Source organism: Phalacrocorax aristotelis, chromosome 2 (genome assembly GCF_949628215.1).
Source record: "Phalacrocorax aristotelis chromosome 2, bGulAri2.1, whole genome shotgun sequence".
Lineage (NCBI taxonomy): Eukaryota > Metazoa > Chordata > Aves > Suliformes > Phalacrocoracidae > Phalacrocorax > Phalacrocorax aristotelis.
Window position 1 is genome coordinate 75149591 of NC_134277.1, and position 22251 is coordinate 75171841.

Consider the following 22251-nt stretch of genomic DNA (forward strand, 5'->3'; position numbering starts at 1 on the left):
GTAGAGGAAGAGGAGAGGAGAGCTAGAGCATGAAGACTAAAGGGGTGCAATCATATGCTTCCCCCCTACTCCAGAGCAAGCTGTCAGGTGCAAGGATTCAGTCTCAGCACTCTTCTTGTGTGAAATCTACTCCTAAAATGTGAGTCTCACCCTTCTGTACTGCCCAACTCACCTGCTCTGCCTGCTGAGGTTTCTTCCATAGCTCCAGCAGTAGATAGGTAGAAGCATTGCATGTGTAGATATCTGAAACCTCCTGATGGCCCAGATGAGGCTCCACATGGTGACATTTGAAGTATTCTTTGTGTTGTTTTTGGTTGGGTTTTTTTTAATGTTGGTAATGTTAGAGGAATGTAAATGTTAACAAGTCATGCTCTGGCAAATGCAAGAAGTTAGGTTGCCTGGGCAACCCTTGCTTGGCCTCCTGGCATGAAGGCATGATGAGACAGCCTTTAATAACATGATTACGACCTATTTTTTCCACAGGGCATAGGATGGACGAATCAGTGCATAGGATGGACGATGCTGTGGGAATGAAGCTGTTGTCTGTTCCTCATTTGTTGCAGAATTTGGAAGGTGTGTAGTGAATGAGGCAGAGGGTTGCAGAAGGAAAGAGGACAGTCTTGGGGAAATGAAGCTGAATGCCTCCTGAAGAGCTGTACTCTTTCCCTCTGTCTGCCAGGGATGTCCTTGTACGATGATGGAAATTTCCCTGGAATCAGGCTCTTCCAATGCTGTCACTAATCACAGTTTCTTCAGTGTCTGTCTCTAGTATGTAATTCTGGGACTTGATTTACAGAAACCTGGAGCATTTATAGCAGCACCTACAAGGGGTATTGCTGCATTTCTCATTCTGGACACTGTTACTCTGCATCTTATCACCCTGCCCGCAAAACAGGAATAATCTTTGTCCTTTCTCTTACAAGAAGGTGGTGGAGATTATTTCATTGGTCTTTATGAAGTACATGAACATCCTGACAGCACTATAGGAATGTCTCTGAGGAAACCTATGATTTTGTATTCACTGGGAGGTTTGGATAATAAGGCTGAGGGACACATGTTGAATGGGAATGGTAGAGACATCGTTAATAGCTGCCTATTTGCCAACTGCATTGAGCATTCTGGGGGAAAAACTAATGTGTGATCATCTAATGAAGTGTTGTTATCATAATGCATACGAGCAATTGAAGATTGCAATGGCAACCTTATGTCTGGCTTTTCTTATCTTTTTTTGAATGTAATTAGAAATACAGGATTGAAACAAATTCTTGCAAGCAGTCCTTTGCTGTTAAAGTCATCGAGTTATACAGTTGCTCTCAAGAAATTAGCTTCATTTCAAATACTGTTAGTATTTATGTCCCGTGCTTTTGTTGGAAGGCCATTACACAATCCAAATTGCCCTTGTAGTAGGTACATTTTAGCATTCAGTTCAAATACACTATAGCTGTCCAGGTTCTTTGTCTTTTTTCCCCTTCCCATTTGCTGCTGTCTGTGACTATCTTTCTTATCTCTTTGTCTCTTTTCCTATGCCATATAAGCAGACAGCAGCCCGGTTCCTTTGCTGAGCTGAAGTTCTCCTCTATCTCCTCTCCTTTTATAAATAGGCTCGTGAAGGCTTTAGTTTCTTAAATACTGATGACCAGAATTGTAAAAGAGAAATGGTGTTTCATTGTCTGAATTGCAAATACCTCATGGACGCAACAGTCTGGTACCTTACAGTCAATTGTGATCAAGTAGTATATAACCAAGTCCAAAGCCGCATTATCTTCCAGCAGAAGCATTTCCCATTAGTCCCTGAGTGTCTTAGCTTTTATTTTGTGTTTTTCACTTGCTTTTGCCACAAGTGGTCTCAAGCTCACCCACTTCCCTCTGATGTCCCATTTCTGTGCTGTACTGCTGGCAGTGCCTCACTTTGTCACCAGCAGACTTCATTGGCACATTCCTAAGGTTTGTGCCAAGCTCCCTAGTGAGGCTGTTAAACTAGATTTTTTTTTTCTTTGAGAATAAGATGAGTCACGCCACCAGTAACCTCCTGCCATCCGCTTATGATTTCCCTTTTTCTACCCCTTATTGCTATCTGCCCACCAATCAGCTCCTCACCCACCTCATAATTTCTGCATGTGACTTGATAGCCTTCAATATTCCTTTACAATTAGGCTTTTCAAAAATGCAATGTATCATGTTGCTAGCCCTCCATGATTACAAAAGTAAATAAATGAGCACAAAAGGAGTTCAAGGAGACAGAAATCCTAGAAGGTATAAATAACGCTGTGTACCAGTAACTCGGTGTGGCTGTGAGTAGGTTGCTTCAGCTCTGCATTTTGGACCGATCTACCTCCTGCTGCAGAGCTGTTGTGCTCTGGGGTTTGATTGAGCCTCTGGCTGGGCTTCCATAGCTCTTTTCATGTTCAGAGAGCTACTGAGAGTATCATTCAGCAGCCAGAAAAATCCAGCAGAAGTCTATCACCGCAGGACACTTGTCATTTTGGACATCCTTTTTCGGCAGCTTGATTTGAGCTTTGTCTATTTTGTCTTTGCCAAGTGATGCAGAGATGGGTGGCTTCATTTGAAGGCTTTAAAGATACTTTGATTTTGAAAGCTGTGCTCCTGAAATGCAGAGGATCCCACGAGAATTCAACAGCATTGGGAGTTGGAAGCTGGTAGGGATCCCCTCCCCACAAGTCTTTTAAAGTTTCCTAATGAATAGCTTTAATTTCCACTGAGATATAAAGAGTAAGCTTGTTGACAGTTTTCCTACTGAGTCCCTGAATAGGAAGCCTAGAGTGTGTGTGGGCTCTGGAGTATGGGAAGACTCATAATGGGCCTGTGAGTAAATGGATAAAAATATTTTTTTATTTTCCACACTCACCCTTCTGGTAAACCAGTCAGGACTGAAATGTTTCATGCAAATTCCTTCTGAACTGGTGACTTCAGTGCAAAATCAAAGAATAGGTTGTGGTAGGGGGAGTTTTCCTGGTGTTATTCCACTGACAGTCCAATAGTTTGCTTCCATGGGGTTTTAATAGGCATTGCCTTGACTTCTCTTTTAAGACCTTAATGTTGACCTATGAAGTCCAGACAGCCTCACAGCTACCGCCCTCCTCATGCCCATCGTAGTCGGTCAGAGCAGGTCATAGAATCATAGAATAATTAAGGTTGGAAAAGACCCTTAAGATTATCAAGTCCAACCCCTAACCTATCACTGCCAAGTCCACCACTGCACCATATCCTCAAGCACCACGTCTACCCTTCTTTTAAATACCTCCAGGGATGGGGATTCAACCACCTCCCTGGGCAGCCTGTTCCAATGTTTGACAACCCTTTTGGTGAAGAAGTTTTTCCTAATATCCAACCTAAACTTCTGCTGGTGCAGCTTGAGGCCATTTCCTCTCGTTCTATCACTTGTTACTAGGGAGAAGGGACAAGAGACCAATCTCTGCCTTGCTACAGCCTCCTTTCAGACAGTCGTAGGGAGCAATAAGGTCTCCCTTCAGCCTCCTCTTCTCCAGACTAAACAACCCCAGCTCCCTCAGCCGCTCCTCATAAGACTTGTCTCCAGATTCTTCACCAGCTACTTTGCCCTTCTCTGGACACGCTCCAGCACCTCAATGCCCTCCTTTTAGTGAGGGGCCCAAAACTGAACACAGGACTCAAGGTGCGGCCTCACCAGTGCTGAGTACAAGGGCAGGATCACCTCCCTGCTCCTGCTGGCCACACTGTTCCTGATACAAGCCAGGATGCCATTGGCCTTCTTGGCCGCCTGAGCACACGGCTGGCTCATGTTCAGCTGGCTGTCAACCAACACCCCCAGGTCCTTTTCCTCCAGGCAGCTCTCCAGCCACTCCTCCCCAAGCCTGTAGCGTTGCTTGGGGTGGTTGTGACCCAAGTGCGGGACCCAGCACTTGGCCTTGTTGAATCTCATACCGTTGGCTCTGGCCCAACAATTCAGCCTGTCCAGGTGCCTCTGTAGGGCCTTCCTGCCCTCCAGCAGATCAACACTTCCACCCAGCTCGGTGTCATCTGCAGACTTACTGAGGGTGCACTCAATCCCCTCATCCAGATCATCAATGAAGATATTGAACAGCACCGGCCCCAACACTGAGCCCTGGGGAACACCACTCGTGACCGGCCGCCAACTGGATTTGACTCCATTCACCACCACTCTCTGGGCTCGGCCATCCAGCCAGTTTTTAACCCAGCGCAGAGTGCACTTGTCCAAGCTGTGAGCAGCCAGCTTCTCCGGGAGAATGCTGTGGGAGACAGTGTCAAAGGCCTTACTAAAGTCCAAGTAGACAATGTCCACAGCCTTCCCCTCATCCATTAAGCGGGTCACCTTATCATAGAAGGAGACCAGGTTAGTGAGGCAGGACCTCCCTTTCATAAACCCATGCTGGCTGAGCCCGATGCCCTGGGTATCCTGCATGTGCTGCATAATGGCATTCAAGAAGATCTGCTCCATGACCTTTCCCGGCACCAAGGTCAGGCTGACAGGCCTGCAGTTCCCCGGATCCTCCTTCTGACCCTTCTTGTAGAGGGGCGTCACATTTGCTAGTTTCCAGTCATCTGGGACCTCCCTGATTGACCAGGACTGCAGATAAATGATGGAGAGTGGCTTGGCGAGCTCCTCTGCCAGCTCCCTCAGTATCCTCGGGTGGATCCCATCTGGCCCCATGGACTTATGAACATCCAGGTGAAGGAGCAGGTCGGTGACTGCCACCTCTTCAACAACTGGGACTTCATTCTGCATGCTATCTCCATCTCGCAGCCCAGGGGCCTGACAACCCTGAGGATGACCAGTCTGGCTATTAAAGACTGAGGCAAAGAAAGCATTAAGTACCTCAGCCTTCTCCTCATCTTTCCTGGCAAGGTTACCTTCCTCATCCAACAAAGGAGGGAGATTCTCCCTGGCCCTCCTTTTGTCATGGATGTATTTATAAAAACATTTTTTGTTATCTTTAATGGTGGCGGCCAGTTTAAGTTCCAGCTGGGCCTTTGCCTTCCTAATTTTTTCCCTGCAAAGGTTTCCCTTTCGTGCAAAGCAGGCTACCTCCACAAACAGCAGGCGATTTAAATGAGAGTCAGTTCTGTAGGTGATGACTTTTTTGCAAGTCATATAGCTTATTTTTTGCTATCTGAATGATATTTTAATTATTGTAAATTATTGATTTTGGGGTGGTGGGTTGGTTTTGTGGGTTGATTTGGTTTGGTTGTTGGGTTTGGTTTTTTTTGAGAACATCTGACTGGCGTATATAGAAATAAAGGATTGAGAAAGTCATCATAAAGATAGATAGTGTTGGAGATTTAGGGAGAGTCATTAATCTGAAGCAGGTGACTTAGATTTGGAGTCTCAACACATCATAGAGGGATGGAGGAGTAAATAGGTGGTAGAGCCAGAAGGCTTTCAGTAAAAAGTCAGGTGCTGTTTGCATTCTTTGGAGTAAGGTTTGAGGCCAGTTTCCTTTCTTTCATTTTTTTCTTTCTTTTTTTTCTCTTCTTTTATTTTTGGGTTTTTTCTTTTTTGTTTTTTTTTTTAATCCTTGTAATTCAACTACATTTGGAATCTCTTGGGACACTTTTGTAAACTGATGCTATGAATGCATGGAGTATAACCCCCGTCAGAGAAGAAGCAAGGGTCTACTGAAAGGAGACTGCTGCATGAGGCAGGTTAGAGAAGGGGTGAAATCCCCCTTCTGTGGGATCCTTGCTGCAGCTGAAGCAGGGGATGTGTTTGTCAGTTCACGTAATCCATGGGCTATTCGTTATGTGAGGGTAGAACAGCAGTTCAGTGAAAAACAGTAATGGGAATTAGTTCAGAAAGACTGATTCATAAGAAAGGTTAAAAGGGGGTCTGAGTGCACAAGAGAAGGATGCATGACAATAAATAAAGAACATACGGATTGTAGCAACGCCTAATGAATGAACAAAGCAGGAGTGGAGGGCAAAGTAATGTTTGGCTCCGCAGAGAAGCGTAACCAAGTTAAGTGTTGGTTCTCTTAATTCTGGTGACAATAAAATCTGCTTTCTCTTCCCAAAGAAAAAAGTAAAAATCACTTTGAGAAACAAAAAAGAACCCAAATTGAGAAAATCCAAAGAATATGGCATCAGGGATTGTCATCTGCTGGTGGAGGAGATGTTTTACTTTGACATGTGAAATCTGCATTACATGTGTTGTTTGGGTGGTGATTTTCATCATTGCCCTTCAGATGAAATAGTAAACAGTCCTCAACAGCTTTTCAAAACCTTGTGCTGCTTCTAATGCTTGCTTTGACTTTTTTTGCTGTAGAAGGTTTGGATTGGGCTCAATTATAGGTTTTCTAACTATGTTTTATCTAACTGGTGGGAATTATTTTATTCTCACTCCTTCCAAGAATCTTGCCACAAAAATCATTTTGGCCTTATGCTTTGAGATTAGGTACCATCTTTTTTTAGTGCTTATTTCTTAATCTAGCCCTGTTCCATTGCTGAGCCTGCTGAGTGCTCCTATAGTACAAATATTAATTTGACTGATTTCCTCTTTTGCTCTACCTCTGTTCTTATGCTTTTGTGAGCTTCATGCTGTGTACGTTCTGGGGAGAAACGGATATTATCAGGTAGTAAGGAAAGTAGTACAGCAATGTTCTGCTTAAGTACAATCATTAATGTAAAATACCCTTTGCTTCTTTCCTCAGAAGCATTCCCTGTAGTTGCTCTAGAGAGAATATCCGGAGTGACCTGTGAGCAGTGAATAGCTCGACTATTTGCATATAAACAATGTTTCTTTGATTTGTTATTTTTATGATACAATTTTCAAATAACAGCAGGTAAATGTGTCTTTTGTTTTGTTGGTAAATCCAGGTGATTTATCTCTTGCTTTCCCTCCGCCCTGCTTCTTTTTGTTTTTCCCTTGTCTTACATCTCTTAGAGATTGCTATTCAGTAAAGTAAGGCAGAGGTCGGGGCAGGCCAGTGTGGACAACTGAGGACACTCAGGCTAATTGTGTATGCACAAGGGGAACAGATGCATGGTCCAGAACAGGGCCACACTGCCGCCTTTAAAAGCAGCGCAAGTCTTTGCCCTAAAAACCAGTCCTAGTCTGTACTCTTGAAGTGCATCATTTTTACTTCTTTATAGCTACAGCCTCTTCAGTTTTTACCGGACTTTATGCCCTTGCCAATGTCTCACTGATCCAGTAGCTTGGAAACAGTGGTTTTGTTGGCGTGCTTAGGTAGGTGTTCAAGCTCTAACCTAATGACAAACGGGAAGTAAGCAGTGCCCTTCATTATTGTCCCATGCCAACAAGAATATCAGATGCAATATTTGTGAGGCTTGTACATTACTCTAGCATTGCAAAGCAGTTAGCTTTCAGCTGCCCAGCACTTTAAGGACATGGTGAGGCTTTAGTTCTGAAACACAAAGACATCACTGATGATGATGCCCAAGGATTTTTCTTTAAGGAAACGTCTTCTGTTTAGGACATCCATCAGAACAATTTTAAATATTTGAAATGTGGGGCAGGAAGAGGATGAGCTGACATGGTGTCCTAGCCACTTCTCTCTGAAACCTGGATTTGAACAGACCTCAAAAGATTCCCACAAAAAATTAGTTTAAGCTCCAGTCCTTTCTTTGGCTTTTCAGGTGTGCATTGCAGAAAGGCAGCAGGTCTTGTAAGTGTGCAAGCACAGTCCTGCATGTGGGGGGGGGATTGGAAATTAACAGAATCCTGAAGTTCTTAAGGAAATTTTATACCATGCTTGCTGGGACCAAGCTCCGTACTGTCCCCATTTTACATACATGTTTTAAACTGGGAGGAGGTTTGCAGTATGAAGGAGTTCTTGGGCAGTTCTTCAGCCCTAAGAAGGTTAAGGGAAGCCTGGAAGAAAGGAGGACCCTCGGTGGACTTTAGGCAGGTTTTTAGCATTTTTATAGCTCCTGTTAGTGTAATTGATAGTGCCCTGCTCTCCAGAACATCCCTCAGAGTATCTGTAGTTCACAAGCAAAGCTTCTTCTTGTTCTCCCCAGTGAAAGAATAATTTTGATTTGGTTTGTTTCAGAGCTGGAAAAGGAGATCACCAGGAGACCAAAGAAAGTCTGCATTGTTAAAGTGGTGGGAACAAGGAACCTGTGGAAAAACATCGTAGTATTGTGTGTGAACTCGTAAGTCCAAGCTCCTTCTGTTTGGATAGTTGTGTGGTTGGTGAACTGGAAGCAGTAGTGGGAAATGATGGGAGAGCTCGTCTGTCTCCTAGTGTGGGACCATTCACTAATGTCGCTGATAAAAGATCCTGGAAAAACACCAGCTGTTGTGGGGAATTATTTTTTATGGCAGACATGGAGGAACTCGTTGGCTGTTTCAAGCAGCAGCACCACGTGTCTTCTCAGGTGTTGTGCTGCAGGTGCATTGCTATTGCCAGTGGTCTCGCATGGTCACGTGCTGGTACATGTTCATGCATGCGAGGCATCCTGGATGGGATTTTTGAAATCATTAATGTCACAGGAGTGCAAGTTCAAGTTGTTTACACCTGATGTAGCTGTGTTGCAGAAGATGATGTTGCTTGCTAGTAAATACAAGCCTGCTCCCTTGTATAACAGCTGTCCTTGATCGGTCTTCAAAAGAAGGTTACAAAGTGCTTCAGCACTCCCGAGTCATGTACGGGGCACCCAGGGAGAATGTGCGGTCTCACACAAAGCAATGAGATGTCTGCATCCCAAGGCTTCAGCTTGGATATGCTTACATGGGCAAAACCAGGCATCTATCTGCCTGAGGATTTTGCAGGTTACAGGCTCTGAGACCTTCTGTCCAGAGCCGAGCACCTTGTAAAGAGGAAGTAGGTGGGCTGCAAATTTAGCTTCTAACCAAACCCAACTTCTGTGAGGGCAGCGGCAGTGGATTTTCTAAATTTTTATCTTAAAAAATGCCCATTTAAGTTCCTTTCATTATTTTTTTTCAAATGGGAGGTGGGGAGAAAACTGGAAATCTTCCATCCTCTCCTCTGTTTAGAAGTACATAGCTGCCTTGTGGCTTTTTCATCACCACCTCAGGGCCCTGCTCTGCAGCCTTCACTCCTGTTAAAAGGCTCATGGATCAGTAATAACCCAGAGAGGACCGCTCCTGTGCTGGGCAGATAGTCACCCAGAGGCACACGGTCTTCTGGGGTCAGTCTCCAGCATTATCGGTTGCAGAACCAGCTCTGGTTTTATGGTTTTTGTGTGTGCCTCCCACCTATCAATGGGTGACTCCCTCTGTTCTAGAACAGTGTTTTCCTCTTGGGCTGAGCCAGTAGATTTAATAGCCAGTATTAACTGTATTTATGAAAAATGTTTGTGTGGGGAAGTCTTCCCTTCTCCCTCACCCTTTTTAATTACACACATTTGGAAATTCCCTAAGCCAGAACTAGGCAGCCTGAAGAATAACTTCTGGCAATAGCACATGGAAGCTGTTTGCCATCCAAGTAGAGTGTCAAGCAGATGTGTGTTTCAGGAAATAGCTTTCATGTTTGTTTTTAGTGGGTGGAAAAAAAATATTTAATTTTAATTCTGTTATTCCCGTTAGATGAGGCTGTGCTAAATTTTAGTAGTGTGGAACATGGAGAAGGAACTTTTTGCAGGGAAAGGTAAGACATCAAGAGAGATAAATGTATTTAGTTTTAAAAGCAACTGTTCTGAGCTGCTTAACAAGTTGAGATAATACAGTAACACCTGGGGTAGCAGGCTGGAAAGTGAAGTCCAAATGATACATTAATTTAGTTTATGGGTCATGGCCTAAATAACAACCTCAGCAAGTGTGTTTGCATGCACAGAAGAGAAAGAGAGAAGGTACACACTGGATAACTTTGCCCTACCTTCTTATTAATATTTTTTTGCTGATTAATATTTCTCTTACGGGAGGAGTCAGTTATAATCTAGATATCCAAAACAAGTTACATTCTTGTGTAACAGCAAGTACTTGTGCTACGTTTTTATCCGGGGGAAGGTGTGTGTGGCACTGGGGGTGTGTTTTTGAACTATAGCTTTGATTCACAAGATCGCAAGAGAAATTCCCCAGGCCCTGGGCTGTCATGCACTCAGCGACTGCATATTTCCCCAATTGTTTCTATGCTTATATTAATATCCAGTTTACACTGACAGAGCTTCAAATTCCTGGCCTTCAGGAGGGTAGAGGTCTATCAGTGTAATGTACCTGCCATTCATTTTTTTGAGACCTGGATCTGTGCCTGCCTCTCTGTCAGGTACAATTAGGGACATGAGGTTTGTCTGGTCTAAATGCCAGAGACAGGAGGCCCTTCCCAGCGGCGGTATTTGTGCTGCGATGGGGGCAGTTGGGAGCATTGACCTCCTGTAGAAGCTCTGCTGCAGTTTTGCACCACAGCAGGGGTGATGCTGGGGCTTCTCATCTGACTTCTGTAGCTCCAGCCCCTGTTCTTCCTTCCCCTCTCCTTTCCCTTTTTTTCAAAGGGCAGGGAGGGTTTGGCAAAAGGGGAGAGGAGAAAGAGGAGTGAAATGGAGTGGAAAATTATTGACCACTGGCATCACAAAGAGGTTTCTAAAATAAGTGTAGAGACGTTGCTATGAAGAGTGGTGTAAATGTGTAGATTGAATTAGGGCTTATTGTTTCATAATTGTAATAACCATTGCAACATGTGTGACTTCAAATACTCATTCCTAAGGGGTTTTCAGTTGTGACAGGCTAGCTTGGGAAGTGAGATGCAATCTTTAGTACAACCAAATGCCACAAACAGGGGGGTCTTCCTGGAAGACACATCTGTATTGCGCGGTGTTTTACTGTCCAAGTGCACAGGCTGCTTCACCACAGCAGCACTGGCTCTGTGGCTGTCAGCAGATGCACTGGGAACAGAGAGACGTCCTTCTCGAGGTAGTGTAGTTCTCAAATACACTGAGAAAACCAATCATGCACTAGGAGTCCTTGTAAAGTTGCTCATACCCTAATCGTACCACAAGCAACAGCTATATGAATAAAGCCAGTAGGTTGCAAATGTCTGGTTGAATAGAGGTTTTTTCTTCTGATTCTTTTGATCATTGCTTATTTTTACTGTAGCACCTAGAAGTCTGAGATGAGTCTTTTTTACACTAGGTGTTATATTCCTGCAGCAGAAGAAACTCTTCCTGCGTTAATATGTTTGTACGTTGGATTACGTTTCAGTGTGTGGCTGCCCCCTCAGCAATGATCTCTCGCCCTCTCCTGCTTCCCCTAGGCTCACTGGTTACGGCATACACCACTGTTTTGCAAAAAGCATGATGGGGCACGAAGCAAAGATGGCGATCACCCACAACTTCTATGCGGACTACTACACCATGGCTGGGATTGCGCTGGCATCCTGCCTGGCCATGTGCCCAGTGGTCGGGTTTCTGGGGAGGAGAGGAGGACTCCTGCTTTTCATGATCCTTACAGCCCTGGCATCCCTTCTGCAGCTGGGCCTTCTCAACTGTAAGTTGGAGACGAGAGCTTTCAGGACCACTTGAGTTTGACATGCAAATAAGGGGCCAGGAAATATTAGCATTTCCTTTGCCTTTCTCAGATTTGACATGCTGTACACCTGCTTAGCTTAAGAAGCTGAGTTTGTTTGAAGGATTCCCCAAACGCTTGTTGTCTTAGGTTCATTAACAAAAGGCATTGTCTTCTGGATGAGTCCCGGTGGTGAAGCCCATTGAGCATTGGTGCTGCTTCTAGGGCTGTTACTTAAAAGCAAACAAACAAAAAAAGCTTTTAATTTTATTTCAGTGAAAAAGCCTCTGGGGAAAGAGCTGGGCAGGGACTAGGAAAGGAAAACTTTCCCACTTGAGTCTGCTTCTCAAATGGCTTCTAATCCAAACAGAAGTTAAAGCAGTATGTGTATGTCCTCTGCCTGCTCTGAGCATCTTGCCACATGCAAATAATATGCAGGTAGCTTGGAAATATGCAGTTGAAAGACCCTGCATTTAACATAGTGTGTATGTATAGTCCATGTGAACGTATACACATGATTGTGTGAGGTGACACAGCTTTTCAAAGGGGTTGTTTCTGCCAAAAGCAATAGTGTCCCACCTCCCCCTTTGCAGGTGGTGACCCTTCTCTGGCCCTTTTGAGCTGCTTCAGCTATTAAAACTGCTACAGAAATATTCCCTTTCCTTTATTTCCTTGTCTTAATTTTCTGTTGGTTTAGGAAGTTGAACTTGATAGTGTTGAACAGAGAAGTGTTGAAGCAGAGGAAAGGTGGGATGTATGTTGCCAACCCTTAGACCCCTGTCCCATGAAACTTCAGCCCAGGGAAAGCATGCTTTGGACAAACTGGATACAAGACAAACACTAGAACTCTGGTTGTTGCTCTTGTTCATTTCTAAGTTTAGAAATAATTAAGGGCTTTAATGACAGTTTTTTGCATTGAGGATGGAACGATTTCACATTCCCACATGCCAAAGGCAGCCTGGAACCAGCAAGAATTGTCCATATTTACATACTGTCTTTCCTGAAAGCGTTTACTAAGTTAACCTTTAGTGAACACGCTATTTGTGGGAATGTGGGAGAGAAACAGGGAACCTCTTTCATGACATGGAGGAAACTCCAAAATCGCGTGTGTTTGCTCCCGGCTTGGCACAGTTTACATTCCCTTTTGAGCACACATTTACCATGTGAAGCAGTCTCAGCTGAGAGTCAGAGAAGCCCCCTGGCCCCACCTCATCTCCAGCCCGTTGACAGACTGTGACCAGTCACATGCAGATGCATACTGTGCGTGTGTGCGACCTCCCAAAACTCTGTGTTCTTGTGGTGGTGTCCATCAGGGTCCCTCTACACTAGATTTGTCTGATTTTGTTTTTTTAAGGATGTCAGGTGTTTGTTGAAGCTGCTGAGGTAATAAACATGTGATTGCTTAGTGGAGAGAAAGTGTGCCAGAGCCATCAGTCTGCTCCAGAGCCATGAAAATTGGGTTGCAGTTTTTCAGCAACAAAAAATGGGGTAAGGGAGGTGGGGAGGAACACCCTGTAGGAATCATTACAACCTTTTCCATAACAAGTTCAGGTGGTTTTGTGAGCAAAGTTACTAAAACTAAGAGCAGCCATGGGCTCTAGGTGTGTTCTGGCATGCAGGCTTCTCTCGAAGCTGTGCATCCATCAGCCTTCCCCACTCTGCCCTCACCCCTTTCTTTATGAGAAGAGGAGGGAAGGGCAACCTTGAACTTCAGAGCAGCTTGTCCCCGCTCCAGTCTAGATCATGACCCCTTCTTCCTCAGAAGAGCTAGACAGTGTTTGCAGAGAAGCAGTGACCCTGCTGATAATGAAACCTGTTACAGCCTCCTGTGTATTTTAGCTTAGCATAATTTGGGTGTAATTAGCAAATGAAATCAGAATTTGAGAAGAAGGGCGAGAGAGGGAGAGGGGTGTTCTCCATCAGCAGCAAACCTGTGGCAGACCTTGAGGCTTGCCATGTTCGGCCCTTCCTCTGGACCCCAGGGTGTTGCCTGGGATGTCACAGGAGCCTGGTGGGAGAGCACCAGTAAAGCTGTGCCGGGCTCATGCTGCTGCCCTTCCCCTTGCTGCCCAGTACTGCCGTGTGCTCCTTTGCAGTTAGGATGCATGGCAGCTGGTGGCTAACATGACACACGGACCACCAGCTCAGGGTTTTGGCGAAAGATAAGTCTCCCACCAGTGTGACGGTGTTGATGCCCAGAGTTTTGCTCTCTAAAGCCTCTGTTGCCCATGCCCTCGGGTCCACAGCACAAGGGCAGTTTCTTTCTTCCTCCTTCGTTAATGACAAAGAAGCCTTTGTGTTAATCCCAGTGGTAATTCTGGGACTCTTAAAAATGCTTTACTGCTGTGTTTGTTATCACTCTCATTAGCATTCTGTCCTCCAGCTGAAAGGGGCCCTGAAAAACAGCATGTCCTATCTAGTGGCCACAGGAAGATGTGCCAGTTGTGGCATGGGAAAGGAGAAGTGTATGGAGGACTAGGGTGGCATGTGGGATTTACCAATTTTTTTTTCTTTTCCTTTGGATAAATAAATATGTAACAACAATATGTTCTTGTTTTCTCTCCTTTTCTCTTTTATTTTTATCTTACTCTAACTTCTGCGATTTTGGATCCAGTGATCGGAAAATACAGTCAACTTCCAGACTCAGGTATGGTTTACAGACGAGTCTGCATCATGCTCCCCCAGGAGCTGGTAGATCCGAAAGGCTGGGCCAAAGCACCCAGAGCAAAGCTGCCGCAGCAGAGGGGCACAGGGGGAAAGCCCACTTCTACACAGTGCCTTGGGACCCAGCTTGTAGGCAGGCCTGTTTGTTTATGTGCAGTCTTTCAGTGTGTCATCCCCTCCACATAGTCTGACTCGCCTCCACATATCAAGAGAGGGTGCAGAAGTCCCCCAAGATTTATTTTTAGATATGAAGCAAGGCTTTCTCAGAAAGTCTCTTTCTCAGAAGCAGCATTCCCAGTTAGGTCTTTTCCAGAAAGATCTGAGATATCAAAGTCCCTTCTCATAAGGCGACTTAAGCACCTTAGAACATACCTCCCCGGGCACTTTATCCCAGGGCTGTAATAGCAGTACTGTAATAGCAGGCTACAGGGGAAAAAAATTTACCCTTCTGTATTTGATTTAACAGATGTGTCCTTGCCCAGCTTTTCCAGGTCTGTTCTGCTGAGCAGTCACAACTCCCTGCAGGGTCAGCAGTGCAGCCTCACCCACTATGCAAGAGTTGCCAGGGTGCCTCTGAGACCCGTAGTTTGCAAGGTCCTTATCTGCTGGCAGTATTTGCTCTCTCCCCCGGGCTTAGGGTGCACTGCAGAAAGGGCTTAACCCTGAGCAGGATGTAGCATATTTTGGAAGTAGTAACCTAAGAGCTTGTTGAATACCTTTTGCTCTCCTGAGAGCTGATTATATTCAGCAAGAACAAAAGCAGGTGTTACTTTTCATTTTATCCAACTGAGAAAGTGCACCTGCCCGCTGATGAGCGACCCTATCTCTGGTCAGATCTTAGGATTTGGCTGGAGACGCACTGGCTGCAAAGCTCCAGTCCTTTCCCCAGCACTCCGTTAGGCACGATGTGTTCCCCTCGTATGGTGCAATAGTCTCTGCAAACAACGTGACCTCCTTTCTGGCCAGGACGGACCACATGAGCTTGTACAACCCTGAATCAGATATCCTGTCCCTGCCCACAGAAGGTGGCAGGTGGGGATCAAGTGAGGGGTGTATTGTCATCGTGGCCAGGAGGCAGTTTCCTTTAGCTTTGTTTAGATTTACTGGGGTTTGTCCCTGTGCTTTAGAGACACTGTTCACTCCTGGAAACCGTGCTGCCATCCAGCTGTGAAATGATTGAGCAAACAGCCTTGCAGGACACCGGTGACTTAGGGGAGCGCTTCACCGTCCTTGACATTCACGTCTGGGCTTTTCTTGCCCAGAGCTGTCAGGCAAAGGCTCTCAAGCTGGGGGTTAGACAGAGTTTGCAGACTGATCACATGCAGGGGCTTACCACAGAGATGGGAGCGCTTTTATTTCTTTCCCCTCTCATCCTGTGAGCCTCTCCAGTGCCTGAGCCACCAAGTTGTACCAGATGTTTGGCAGCTTGATGAACGCTGCCTGCCTCCGCTTGTCTGTCAACCGTGGGAGGGAAGTGGCTGGTGCCTAAAAGACTGCCCAAAGATATGTGTTTTCTTGGGTTTTACCTTTTTGTGGTGGCTGGGCACAAATAATTCAGAGATCACTGCCATTTTTGGCATGACATTGTGATTTTTTTTTTCCACGTATGTTTGTGTCTCAGGTGCTTGGGGAATGGATTTTAAAAATACCAGTTTTAAATTAGTATTACAAAAATGACTCAAATTCTTGTCTAGGGAGAATGAGTAACATAAACCTGTTTTCTTGGTTTTTTTCCTGGAAGTTCAGCCTCATTCTCACCTTTTATGAAAACACTTGTCTTGATAGGTATGAGTGACAGCGTCAAAGACAAATTCTCTACTGCGTTTTCCATCGTGGGTATGTTTTCTTCGCATGCCGTTGGAAGCCTCAGCGTGTTCTTCTGTGCTGAAATCACACCCACAGTAATCAGGTGAGACATCGGAGCACCCCTCTTCAAACGGTGGGGATGAAATTATCCTCGTTTAATTGATAACTGGCTGTGTAACTTAACGCATTGTATGGGAGGGGAAAATCCCCCATAATTGGAAACACCGCAGCAATTTTTGGGCCACTCTTTAATGTTGCTGCAGTCAGTCTGCCTAAGTAAATGCCTGTCTGTAGAGAGAGGCTTTGTTTCCAACGGCTCCACCTTGTGTCCTATCGTGGTGATTATCAGCCCGCCAGGCATCATATGAATTGCATGCATTTGCAGTGCACTACCGTCTTAAATACTCAGCTGAACCAGATCGTGCAGTTGAACTGTGTTGTTGCTTCGCTTGCTCTGCTGGGTTTGTACAAGCAGTGACCATGTGAGTCTATGGCTTGATGTTAGAAGACAAATTCCACGAGTGTGCAGAGGAGGGTGTAGGTGCAGGCAATCCCTGCCTCCATAGGGCAGGTTAATCAGGCCAGCTATAGGGGTGCTTTGGTGAAAAGGAGGTGGTGCAACGTGCAGTGTTAAATGCTTCTGGTGCGTATAGGTGCTCTGCAAGCCTGCCTCTCCTGCAGCAGCACCAGTGTGAGTGGTCTGCCTTTATGGCGGATAAAGTCATCTTTCTCTCTGCACACAGATCTGTCTTAGCAGAGGCTCAAAGTTTTTCTAAAGAGGAGTGCTTTCAGCCTGGGCAATAGCAGAAATCAGGCAGATGATCTTTTCTGGAGAGCTTCCCATAAAATGTATTTGTATAGTCAGGTTTTTGTACCATTTTATGTATTCACTGTTATCTTTCACAGTACGAAGGTTGCGCTTTTGTGTTCTGAATTATGCTTTCAGCAATGCCACAGTGACTCAGGAATGTAGGTCATATGGGTGGGAGGGAAAGAGCGTGGAGGGAAGAGGATACTCCTTTTTTTTTTCCTCCAAATTGTATGCCTTTTCAATAACTTTGCAAAAGTATTAAAGCAAAACTGTCAGCTGAGTAGCCAGAGTCTCCTTGATCCATGGCCTTTTCTTCCAAGCTATCTGACTTTGTGAATGTATTTTACGGATAATGTTATTTCCCCAGGGAAAGTCAGTGTGAGAGGTGAGGAGATTATACAGCAGACCGAAGCACTAACAGCTGTTTACTTACGTGCGTGTCGGTCAGTTTGGTGGTTTTATGCCTCTTTAATTTTCCCCTTGTCTCTGTTTGAAAGACATATAGATAAGGAATTGGCCACATCAACCAGAAGAGAATCTGCCAAGTAGGGTCAGATGCACCGTGTGAACTTAGCAAGCTTTTTTCCTTAAATCAGTTATGTTGCTACAGGGAAGGATACAAAATCCTGGCTGGGAGACGAAATTCTGCTTCCCCTGCCTCTGCTGGGTGACACAAGCTGGATATGCCTCAGGGTCCCCATTTATTAATAGGGATGATGACACTCTGCAGTGCTTTACAGTCCGACCACCATGAAGCTCTTGATACAATCTATTCAGGGCTGTAATTAGGAGGTGGAGCTCAGGATGGTGCATAAACCTGTCTCAGGCAGAGCTGTGGTTAAGCTGCCTTGTCTTGCATTTTGGTGAAATCTGGCTGCTCCCTCACACCCTGTTCTCCAAAATACTGCCTGGAACGCCCTTTAGTGTTTCAGACCATCTTAATATGCTTTTGGTTGAATCTTGAGGAACCCTATGGAAAAGGGAGGCAGAGAGAGCACTGGGGCCATCTCTGGGGTTTCCCTGATCAAATCCTTTACCTGTAATCCCCCATCCCTGAGGGAGGATAATGGCACTGCTGTTATCTGGGTAGCGGTGGCATGATAAAGAAGTGGTAGCACCCATCCAGCTCTGCTGCTGTGGAGTTCAGATGAATGGTTACAGAGGTGTAGGAGGAAAACAGCCATCTTCATCACCAAGAGGTGCTGCCTGCTCCAGGTCCCACACTGTCACATGGCACAGAGAGGTCCTTCGTACCCTTGCATTGCACCCTGGTCTCCTGGTGCTAGGTAGGAGGGTTTCACCAGGAGCTCCTGTTCCTTGTACCAGGGCTTCAGTACAGAGCTCCTTCCAAATGCTGAATTTAAGCACTAAGTGGCACCAATAATCCATCTCTAATAATCTTGATGAGAATACTACTGCAGCCTACACGGCTACTAAATAGGAATAGGCTGAGGAAAGCATGGTGTGTCCTCATCCCATCCTCTGCATGCTCAGTTACTACCAAGTGGAAGAGAGATCTGGGATTTTTTCTCTGTGTCCTGCTTTTACACCTGCCCAGCCAAAGAAATGGGCAAAGAGCCAAAGAGTGGGCAGCGATGGTCAGGTTAAGAGGTTTACCCATCAACAGCTGTCTCAAGCCAAATTGCCAGTGGGGTACAGTGCTGTTTACTGGGAACTGAACCGGGCCCAGCTTTTCAAAGGTGGTTTCTTGCCCCACAAGGCCAAGGGATCCTGGTGTGTTACTGAAGCTCTGGCCTAGGACTAAGCACACAACAGGGTGGCTTATGTACATGAAAGGCAGGAAAAAAACATGAAGCTTTTCAGGGACTGGCTTCAAGAAGTGGCTAAACTGTAGAAAGCCATAAAAACCTCGTCTGAATTTAGGGTTGGCCCTGCTTTGTGCAGGAGGCTGGAGTAGGGGCTCTCCCGAAGGCGTCTCCAGCCTGAGTAGCGCTCTGGCTCTTTTATACCGTGAGCCATGCCACATGTCAGCCAGTTTGCTCAAGACCGACAAATGGCCATCCAAAGATATGATTAACATTTCTCTGCTCCCCTGAGCAGCGCTGAGAAGGGCAAATCGCCTTTAAGTTTAGCTTGGTTTGAGGAAAGAATATCAGCAAGGATGTTTTGCTGCTGTCTGAAAAAACACTGCAGTAGTGAGTGAGGAAATTCTCCCCCATGAACAGGGAGGCCCTTTCTGAGGAAAAAATTTTGGACCAAGACCCCTTTGCGATTTGCCCACGTCAGGACCATAAGCCTCACACAAACCATCCTGCCTCGCTGCTGCTGGGCGAGCAGGGGTCGGGGGAGCAGCTCTGATCACCCGTGGGGCTGGGCCATGGAAAAGCCCCCCACAGCAGCCACTGCCAGGCAGAGGGTGCAAGGGGAGAGACTGCAGCTTGCTGTGGGTGCCAGCAGCCCTCGTACTCCCTCCCTTGGCTCTACTCTGCCCCTTGGAGTGTGTTTGAAGTACAGATGCTGACCCGCTGCCATGGGAGACCTTGTACTGAGGAGCAGTGGTGCCCTGAAACACTCTGAATATTTTTGGTTTCCACCTGCTACCCCATGACACCTGCAAAAACAGTGTGAATTATGAGGGTGCTGCCTCTCTTGCCCTGTATCCGTTTTCCTGATGTGCACATGAACAACAAAAAAATTCCTGACAGTATTTCCAGTTTTCTTTTTTTCCCTCCATTTTCATGTTTGCACTCTAGTCAAGCATTTAAAAAAATCTTGTAGGATGCATAGGAAAATGTATTTTCAAGCCTCCTTCAGCCAAGTTTTGATGGCACTGGGTAAAGTAATGCCTGCTCTAATTACTGACGTCATATGGAAAAACTTATTTTCCCCCCTCCAGATCTGAAGCCACTTGACCCGTAATGACAGAGCCGTCTTTGTTGTTGCCTTTTCCTGTTTCCTTTCAGAGTGCTTGATGTCCTTCTACAGCAGCTTTTAAAACTCACCTCAGGTCCTTCTCAGGGGTTGAGATGCAATTTAGCCGTAGCAGACACTGATGTAAATGAGCCGGGCTTTTGTTGCTCCAGAGCCAGCTTGGAGAGTGATTTGCCATGCGTTCAGGGCTGGTTGTGTCGATTACTTGTGTGAGTGTATTAATGAAGTTGAAGGGAGGCCGGTTGCACAATGGCCGCATTCAGCTGAGTTTCTAAATTGCCATCGGAAAGCTGGCAAGTTTTTAATAAGGCCTTTTGCAGTATTTGGGGAAATTACTGTTGTCTGTGAAAGATGCTCTGCCGAGTCTGGAGAATTAAAAGGTACCTATGTCAATTTTTGATGCAGTCAGTGTCCCAAGAGCATCTTTTGAAACCTGTGCTTGCTGCCCTTTAGCTGCCAAGTAAGCAGCTGTGGATTTTTGGAAAGGATTGGGTGAAGAATAGCTTTAACATGATGGTGGGCTGAGTGAATTTGGTATTTGTAGGTTTATAGTGCTGTGATTTCTAGTATGTTCAGCAGTCAAAGGTTTTTTCCCAAGTAGTTGATGTAAAGCAGTTCATTTGCCTTCTGCAGTTGTCTTCTGTAAGATCTGGTTCTTGTTAATGATTATGTCTCTGCTTCAGTTCCTGGCCCAATGGCGCCTGAGCCTGTCTGATCACCAGAGGGTTTGGGAATAGACACCCACGAGATGTCCCTCTGCAGGCAGCACGGTCTTTGGAAAATGAAGGACAAGCTGCCACTTTCAGAGATTTTTTGCGAAAACAAGTCACTTGAGGGTGATTCTCTTCTGGCCGGAGACCTCGGTCATGCTATGGCAGGCAGAGGGAATGGTCTGCCCAAGAGAAAAGCCTGCAGCGCTGCTTCTGTGTGAGGTTACCCAGCAGGGACAGGCCACGGGACCGCGAGCTGTGCCTCAAAACAGGGTGGGCATGCATATGCATCAAGAGGTGCATGCTCCTGCCTGCTCCAGGACCTGAAGAGATGTTGATAAGCAATATGAGGAATTGTAAAAGGGGTTGCTTGCATAGCCAAGCATCAGGAGAGGGCACTGAATTTGGCTTGCACAAGCAACTTCTGTGCTTGTGACTACAGGAAGATCAGGTTATTTTCACAGAATCATAGAATGGTTTGGGTTGGAAGGGACCTTTTGAGGCCATCTAGTCCAACCCCCCTGCAGTGAGCAGGGACAGCTTCAGCTAGATCAGGTTGCTCAGAGCCCCGTCCAACCTGACCTTGAATGTTTCTAGGGGTGGGGCATCTACCACCTCTCTGGGCAACCTGTTCCAGTGCTTTACCACCCTCATTGTAAAAAGATTTCTTCCTTATATCCAGTCTAAATCTACCCTTCTCTTCTCCAGGCTGAACAACCCTAACTCTCTCAGCCTGTCCCCATAGGAGAGGTGCTTCAGCCCTTGGATCATTTTTATGGCCATCCTCTGGACCTGCTCCAACAGGTCCATGTCCTTCTGGTGCTGAGGGCTCCAGAGCTGGATGCAGCACTGCAGGTGGGGTCTCACCAGAGCAGAGCAGAGGGGCAGTTGATGGTAGTTTTGCCCAAAGTTACAGAATCACCTCCCTCGACCTGCTGGCCACGCTGCTTTTGATGGAGCCCAGGATACAGTTGGCCTTCTGGGCTGCAAGTGCACATTGTTGGCTCATGGCCAGCTTTTTGTCCACCAGTACCCCCAAGTCCTTCTCCACAGGGCTGCTTTCAATCCCCTCATCCCCCAGCCTTTATTGATATCGGGGGTTGCCCCAGACCAGGTGCAGGACCTTGCACTTGGCCTTGTTGAGCCTCTTGAGGTTCTCACACGCCCACCTCTCCAGCTTGTCCAGGTCTCTCTGGATGACATCCTGTCCTTCTGACATGTCAACTGCACTGCTCAGCTTGATGTCATCTGCAAACCTGCTGAGGGTGCGCTTGATCCCACTGTCTATGCCATTGATGAGGATATTAAACAGTGCTGGTCCCAGTCTGGGCCCCTGAGGGACACCACTCGTCACCAGTCTCCATTTGGGCATGGAGCCATTGACCACTACCTTCTGGATGTAACCATCCAACCAATTCCTTCACCACCGAACAGTCCATCCATCAAATTCACATCTCCCAAATTTAGAGAGAAGGATGCTGTGGGGGACCATGTTTTCACACCTTTTTTTTTTTTTAGCTTTAACGTGCTTTCACTTCTTTTGGTGTGCATGTATGACCTCAACACACAAGCATGCTGAATTTAACAAATAAGCATTTCTGCCATACGAATATTTTATGAAGTTACCTATTTAGAATTTAAGTGTTTCACCAATGCTAACTTTTTCATAACCTTTCTGTGATACAGAATACACAAGAAGAGCGAGAAAGACTGAAGTGAGGAACCTACCTCAACAGGAGGTCTCAGAAATTAATCCTAAACTCTTGTTCTCCTATTCTGACCATTAGCTATGTTATCTTTTTTTTTTTTCTGAAAATTAGGCATTTTATTACAACATCAGTATGATGAGAGGTTTCTAGCCACAATATGTTTTTACAGAGAAAATATTGCAGCACTCAGTGTTTGGTGTAACAAATCAAAGCAGTGGCCTG

The 22251-nt window shown here is 45.8% G+C and overlaps 1 protein-coding gene across 2 annotated transcripts in view; it reads left to right on the forward strand.

Annotated features, from left to right (window-relative positions):
• Window positions 1–22251, forward strand: part of SLC22A23 (solute carrier family 22 member 23) — a 118431-nt gene that overhangs the window by 91309 nt on the left and 4871 nt on the right. Inside the window, exons 6-10 of one of the 2 annotated variants that reach the window (XM_075084130.1) lie at window positions 484–573; window positions 8028–8130; window positions 11187–11419; window positions 14052–14084; window positions 15887–16010. In XM_075084130.1, the coding sequence (XP_074940231.1) occupies window positions 484–573; window positions 8028–8130; window positions 11187–11419; window positions 14052–14084; window positions 15887–16010 (583 nt within the window). The remainder of the gene's footprint in view (window positions 1–483; window positions 574–8027; window positions 8131–11186; window positions 11420–14051; window positions 14085–15886; window positions 16011–22251) is intronic. The other variant, XM_075084131.1, reaches the window with a different exon arrangement.